The sequence below is a fragment of the Melanotaenia boesemani genome, chromosome 8 (genome assembly GCF_017639745.1).
Source record: "Melanotaenia boesemani isolate fMelBoe1 chromosome 8, fMelBoe1.pri, whole genome shotgun sequence".
NCBI lineage: Eukaryota > Metazoa > Chordata > Actinopteri > Atheriniformes > Melanotaeniidae > Melanotaenia > Melanotaenia boesemani.
The window spans coordinates 12,100,286-12,107,824 of record NC_055689.1 but is presented as its reverse complement, the minus strand read 5'-3'; the positions used below and the strand labels follow the sequence as shown (position 1 = coordinate 12,107,824).

Below are 7,539 nucleotides of genomic sequence, written 5' to 3'. Positions count from 1 at the left end.
ATCCAGCGTTATGTCTTATCAGCTATTAAAATGACCAAAAATAAATAAAACAGAGCAGAAAGTTATTTATGCAACTGGAACAAAATCACTACAGATGTGATTTTGCTCACAATTCAAGATACAAAATTCTCCCTTTATATATGACCTTCCTCTCACCATCCAAAGACATGCATGTTAGGCTAATTGGTCACTCTAAATTCTCCCTAGAAGTGAGTGTGTGTGTGAATGGTCATTTGTCCCTATCCTATCTGTTGGCCCTGTGATGGACTGGTCCAGGGTGTACCCTGCTTCCTCTCACCTGTTAAAATGCTGGGACAGACTCCAGCTTACCTGTGACCCATAATGGACTAAGCAGCACAGAGAATGAATGAAAATTCAAAGATACTTTGTGGGGGGAATTTTAGTAGAAGAATGTGGTTTATTGCATCTATAAATTTGCCTGCTTCAGACTGTAGAGTGGGTTTACACCAACTCTGCCACAACACAGAACCAGGATCAGGGCCAAAAGCTTATATTATTTTATACACCCCTATATTTGTTAGTGCTTTGTTAGCATCAACTTCTGGGGCCATGGGTTGTTAGGTTTTTGAAGGAGTCCATTTCTGTCTGTTCATGTGCAGGCACTGAGAGTCCCTCAAATGGGTTTGCCCATGAAAACAGTTTCTTAGAGAATGCACACAGTGGAAAATATGGGACACCCTGACCCCAGGTTGGGACCCACTCACATAGCTGATAGATAATCTATTACAACTTCACATTTAAAAACTACTTTCATTAAACACTTTTCAAAACTTTGACTGAACACAGCTTGAGGATACCAAAAGACACTAAAGAAGGCACCTTGTTTTTTTGTTTGTTTTTTTATTATAAAAATCACAAAATAAGACACTTTATTCAGTGAGCACCAGTACGTCAGTACGAACTTTCTTTTTCCTCAGAAAGTCAAGTTTTGTTTGAGCAGAAATATCATAATCAGACATGCACATTAAAAACTAAAACTCAACTTTTCAGGCAGAGCATCTCAATCAAAGCGTGGTGAGGAAGTCCTCGGTCATTACAGTGTGCATACAAAATCTACCACTAAAGAGTAAAAAACATCTGAACAACAACAACATATGTACATGTTCCAACTCCATACAGCAACATCAAAATGTGAACACGCTATCATTTCACACTAGGTCCTGCTATGGTATAAATTACTGAAAATCACACACTGATTTCAACTCTAATACTAACACTTAGAAGCAGATGTGTTAATGGTGAAACTAATGGGGATTTATGTGGCAAGTATAACAACCATTTTAAAAGGAAAGCAAAGCCAGGTTGCCATATTAGCCTAAAAACAGCTTGTATTTTTAAAACAATCTTCAGCTGATAATGTAGAAGCAGGTGATTTTCTGTCCAGGGTGCCAAAGTGTCTTAAATGGCAAATCAGACATCTAAAAAAAATAACAATCTAGCTTCATGTGTTCCACAGTTTTCATTATGCTTGTGTTATTTTCTGTTTTTTTTTATTGCTTACGAATCCAAGTGAGCTACATTGTTGTCACGTTGTTGTTCTGGGTGATTTGCTTCTTTACTTGAGTTAAAATCCAAAAATCTAACAACAGCATCATGTCGTGCTCCACTGATTTGATTTAAAGTTTTGATCTTCAGGAGGGCGCCACAGGAGATGAATGAATTAATCTGGGTTTTCTTGACAACATTAGAAATAGTAACATCCTAAAAGAGAAAATAATCACCATCTTAGATGAAGAATCATGTGATTAGCTAGCTCTAATGAAGCACACAGCTAAGTCCTACAAAACTGTTGGGACATACTATATTTGCTAAGGTTCATAAACATAAAACGAATGATAATAAAAAAAAGGACTTCTTGGATTATACCTGTGATTTTGCAGTAACGTTTACACCCAACCATTCTGCACATAATACTGATATGTTGTACCAATTTTAAAAAAAATATAATTTTTTTTTTTCATGGCTGTGTGTAAACTAATAACACAAACATAAGGAAATTGGAAACTGTGACAATGGTTTGACATGTCGTGCAATAAACAGTTGTATGTTCCTGTAACTTTCTCAGCTCAGATGTGAAACCCCTGATTTATGTGATGACAGTCTGTGCTGGTACACACCTGCAGAGATTGCAAATATCTGACGTCTACACAGGGACGGATGCGTGGCAACAATACGAGCTGTCATCTCACACCTGGCTTCAGGTGGGAACTAAATATGAAAGCAAAACTTAAATGTGCATGTTATGTTAATTAAATGTGTGAGTATTCTCTATGTAAGTATGTGCCTGAATGAGTTCTCCAATCATGTGTCACATTTTATACCTTCAGTATACATCCATGTGTGCTCATGTGTCAATGTGTGTGTGTGTTTGTGTGTGTCTTCAGGTCCTCCTTTGATATGTATTCCCCACATATGTGTTCTCTATACACAGCACTATGTAGTGGTTGGAGCAGGAGCGGGCGTGTTGTCCCAGCAGTCGTCCCGTTTGCAGCAGTGCAGCTTGGCCCGTTACCGCCATGTCAGCCGTCCTCCACGCCTCGCAGTAGTTAGTGGTCAGACGGATGCCCACAGTGCTGGAACCATGCCATATCAGCTTCTCTGGCCTGGGGAAGAGGGAGAGGGATTCAGACAACATGACCTAAAACAAGCAAGCATACGAGTTTGTGTGGTTGTGATTCTGGAAAACGTGATTCTAAAGAGGTTTGATACAGTTTTTTATACACCATTCACAAACAGTAAGAGATATTCAGCATTTTATATAATGTCAGAATGTTCCTCAAATGCACAATAACCTTAACAGGTGACTTAAATATGGACTTCTGAATGTACATGTACAGCTGTTCAATGTTTAAGTACCTATTGCACAAATAATAATAATAAAACACAAAAAAAGCAAAAGAAGTGTCTGAACTCTGAACTGACCATTAAATAATCTGAATTTAAACAGTCCTATCCATCGTACTGTTCAATTTTTTAGATCAAAAGACCAGAATGACACCTAACACATGACAAGTTGTTGAGACATTGACATTTTATGTTGTGGTATACCAACCACTGTTGTTTCTTTTAATAAATTGCTTGAGATAAAGAAATCGCCAGTGCACGATTCTACTTAAATGCCCCATATTTTGATATAATATCAGCATAGCGTCAGCTTTTTACATTTTCTGTAAAAATTTACATTTACATTTTTTCACGTGGGCATTTCCAATCTCTAAGGATCCTTATTTTTGATGCTACTCATTCACTCCCTCTCACCAGACTGAATCAGTCATCACGTTGCGTCCGTCAAAGGAGTACAGGGGTGTGGACGGGTCAAACAAGCCTCCGTTTCCAGAGAAGATAGACATCCAACTACTGAACAACACATCACCCTGAAAGCAGAGGAGAGGAACAGTTAACTTCAAGTTAAGTTTCAACAGATATGAAATAAACTATCATGATTGATGAGTGTGTTTTTGATCCTGCAGGAATATAATGAGTGACATTCTTTAGCTTGAATGAATGAAAATCCTAACAAGCAGACATATGCAAGAACCACATTTGAGAAAAATAAATAATGGTAAAACATGTTTTGAAAATAAAAACAAATGCAAATGTAAAAATTGTCTCACCCTCAGATTAATCACAGGCAAGTCATTGCGGTCAGCCTTCCTCACAATGGTTGCCAGGTCCTGGAGGTGTGAGGACAGGAAGGCCCTGTAGGTGGAGGTTAGCCCCATGGAGCGTGCCTGCTGGTAACACTGGAAGTCTGCCCCTCGGATACCACGCATGTCGCCTTTGAGCGGAGCATTTAGTGCAACTAGATGGAGCTAGAGCAGAAAATATACCTTCTCTGATATTTCTGATATGATACCCGTCACAGATCTGATATGAAATGACATTAGTTAGGTGCACTCACTCCTGGTGCAGAGCTGATGGAATGTGGGAGGATGTTATAGCTGGGTTGATATCCTCTTATTCCTTCCTGCAACTCCTGCTCAATGAAAACAGGAACAATTTTCTTAACGGTCCTCTGTCTGTGCATTTATGGATGGGTTGTGTTTCGGAGTGTGTGTTAACCTGGCTGTGGACTCTGTAGGGTCTACTCCGGTCTCCAGCCCTGCTGAGAGCCTGAGATTCCTCTGATGAGGAAGATCCAAAATGGATCACTTCTCCAAGCTGAAACACAGTGCGATTTATTGCTGACATCAGTGAGATATGAACGGCAACTAAATTGTCATAATACTGTCATTTTTGTATGTTATGCAGTAATTTAGATCATATTGTTATTATTTTTAACATTACAAAAACCCTTAAAACCCTATGTAAGTCTGCAGCACATATTCAGATGTAAAAATGATCCAGTTAGATTTATTAAAAAAAAACAAACAAACAAACAAACAAACAAAAAAAAACAAAAACTGACATGGCAGGAGACAACATGTGAAACCTGATTATATATACATACAAAAAAAAAAAAACAAAAACAAAAAAAAAAAAACCACACAAACAACAAGACTACCAACATACTACATAAAACAGTATGTATCCAGTATCCAGTTTTCAGCAGTGTATAGTACAAAAAGGAAGAAATGGAAATTGGTGCACTGACTGACTAACACACAATACTAACCGGAATCTTGCGCCAGCCGTTGCGTACTCTAACATACAGCTCTCCTCCCTTCTCAGAAACATATGCCAAGGCACCCTCAGCAGTGTGTGGCGTCTCTCGAGTGAGAGCATGGATCGTCTTGTAGGTGGTCGCCTGATCAGACACAACATCATTGAAGAAGATTTGTGGCATTTTGAAGGACGATCTATTCAACTGTTTCTGCTAAAGTTATACTCTGAACAAGCATCGTACCGAGTTGGTGTAACCTGGAGATCCTGGTGGGCCGGGAGGACCAGGAGGGCCGGGGACACCAGCAGCTGATGATAACACGTGCATATTACATTTTACATATAAAATTTTTAAACTAAACCATGACTCACTTGTTTCTTATTTTCTTTCACAAACACTCAGACACATACATGATGTATAAGCAGCTGCTGGTCCTGGGGGCCCAGCAGGTCCAGGGGGCCCTCGGGATCCAGGTCGCCCAAATCCTGGCGCTCCAGGCTGACCAGGTGAACCTGCTGGACCTGGAGGACCGACGATGGAATCACCTTTTGGACCCTACAAGCATAAATACAAAAATAATTGTGGCTTTTTTTTTTTATTTTTTTATTTGGCATCAAACAACATCTAATCCACACCAGTATGTTTATATTATACTTTTGTATAGTTATAATGTCTATAATTAGAAGTTGGTAGGATTAAGTGTTCATTTGAGAGGTATATCCAATAGTCAGCCCTCTGAAGGAGAAAAAGAGCATCATAGAGGTTGAGTCTTTCAGAAGTCAAGACGAAGAGAGGTTCAGCACTCGGTGGAAGACTGTGGGCAACATATCAATTCTTTAAGAAAACAATTTCTTTCTGAGAATTAGGACAAACGTCTGTACGCTGGACACAGAAATAAACAACTAAATGGCTGCCTATGACATATTATGTTAAGCTACAAACCACAAGTTTAAAACTCTGCTATGCAAAGAAAAACACACAGAAAGAGAAAAAATGTCCGGCTTTGGAAGGAAACAAAATTTAAATATCTTTTGGAAGTACTGGACACCATCTATGCCTGGCTGAGACGGATATTAACTATGCATCTTGTTTTCTGTGGACAGTCCAAAAGATATAATCCAACATCTAATTATATATAATGTATATATAGTATAATGTTACTCCCATTTTCACACATAAATGATTCATTCTTGAATTAAAGAGACAGAGGACTGAAATTTTGGGCTTGATATAATTAAACTCACCACAAGTCCAGACTTTCCTGGCAGTCCTGGAGAACCATTCAGGCCTGCATCACCTTTTTCTCCCTTCTCACCCTTGTGTCCCAGATCACCTTTAGCTCCCTGAAAGATGCACCAACAGAAAGGAGTTTAGACAATCACCCAAACTCACTACTGAGTATTTCTGTTGCAGCAAAATGCTTCTTGTATAATATATAGTCTTTTTTGTCACTATATACTTTAGCAAAGCAATGACTGCATGATGCTGTGTAATGTTTCTAGCTAGTAAACAAATGTCTCGTATAAGACTGAAGGTATTTCTCTTCTGATTCGCTCTGTTGGGAACAGTGTCAGCTTCTACTCGGCTCTGCAGCTGGTTGATCATTTTGTCGGTGTGTTTTTAGAGCTGAGCATACTGAGTAACTTAATTTGACTCCACATCTCTCACATACCAAGTAGAACATGCTTGCTTAAACACAACGTACAGATGACTGTGCCTAAAGCAGAAAATCATCAGGGCAAATTTTAGGTGTTTTATCTGAGATGCTGCTGATTTGATTCTTTTCTCCAAGGCTTGCTGATGTGTGACGAGAGAAATCTATACTCACCTCAATTCCATCAGGAAACCCGGGGGCTGAAGAGAAATTATTATTATATCACCATTACCTTTGCAAATGCCTTCAGGTAAATCAGAATGAGTGAAATAATGCAGGTTATAAAAGAGATGGGTACTAAAGTCTCACCAGGTGTCCCAGGCTCACCAGACATTCCCTCATCTCCCTTTTCTCCTTTCAGGTCCACAGAGTCTCCTCTGATCAGTGTCTCCTACGCAAATATTCATGCTTATTAACAACATAACTGCATTTACTAATAGCACACATGCAGCTAACAGAACAAATTTTTAATCTTAGGAACATTTTAAAAACAGTTAAAGATCTGCAGATTATTTGGGTTATAACAAAAAATAAAAACAAAACGTCAGCACAGCAAAAACCTGTTAAATACAAGGGATGCATGCCTTTGATAGTATGTGGAGCGATCACTGAATTATTGAGGTTAAATACAGGGATTAAGCTTTAAGCAAGAATATATGATATAAAAAAATTCAGGTTCCAGGTTACAAAAAAAAACACTTTTAACAGCAAATGAGATTTACAGTAAGCTTGTCTGAATATCATCCTGAACAGACCAGCCTTTAGATTTTTGAATGTCCAAAACTTTTTAATGAAGTTACATGCTGTCATCCTGGAGGATGGAGCCCGACATGTCTGTCAGTTAGGTCCCAATCAGGTGTCAGTCACACATCTGTGACTGACACACACCTGACAGCACGTGAATCTCAAAACAAGAGAGAATACCAACAGAGGAATAAATCGGCACATTTTTGGGTAAACTACTGACACGTTTAACTGTGTTGCTCATTCCACAGAAGCAAGATCCTTACAAGTTATTCCTTGTTGTAAAGGTGACTTATCAGACTTTTCAATTATGTATAATACGACACCAACGAGTGTTATTAAAGGAGAGAAATAATAGACCAAGCACAAAGTTCCTTACTTTTTGTGCTGAGTTTATTTAACAACACATAGACCAGAGATAGAGACTATCATAAAAGGCTTATTACCTAACCCCCCCCTTCCCCTTTTTTTTAAATAAAAATGACCAAAGGAGAGATTTCATACAGTTTATGTTTTA

General features: G+C 38.6%; 1 protein-coding gene across 3 annotated transcripts in view; it reads right to left on the bottom strand.

Annotated features, from left to right (window-relative positions):
- Window positions 1-349: 349 nt before the first annotated feature.
- The window catches only part of col15a1b (collagen, type XV, alpha 1b), a 51,606-nt gene continuing 44,416 nt past the window's right edge, over window positions 350-7,539 (bottom strand). For all 3 annotated transcript variants that reach the window (XM_041993614.1, XM_041993612.1, XM_041993613.1), the window contains 11 exons: window positions 6,588-6,669; window positions 6,453-6,478; window positions 5,869-5,967; window positions 5,035-5,179; window positions 4,868-4,932; window positions 4,637-4,768; window positions 4,084-4,182; window positions 3,923-3,997; window positions 3,636-3,833; window positions 3,280-3,395; window positions 350-2,624 (listed from right to left, as the gene is read on the bottom strand). In XM_041993614.1, the coding sequence (XP_041849548.1) occupies window positions 2,402-2,624; window positions 3,280-3,395; window positions 3,636-3,833; window positions 3,923-3,997; window positions 4,084-4,182; window positions 4,637-4,768; window positions 4,868-4,932; window positions 5,035-5,179; window positions 5,869-5,967; window positions 6,453-6,478; window positions 6,588-6,669 (1,260 nt within the window). In that variant the 3' untranslated portion in view covers window positions 350-2,401. The remainder of the gene's footprint in view (window positions 2,625-3,279; window positions 3,396-3,635; window positions 3,834-3,922; window positions 3,998-4,083; window positions 4,183-4,636; window positions 4,769-4,867; window positions 4,933-5,034; window positions 5,180-5,868; window positions 5,968-6,452; window positions 6,479-6,587; window positions 6,670-7,539) is intronic.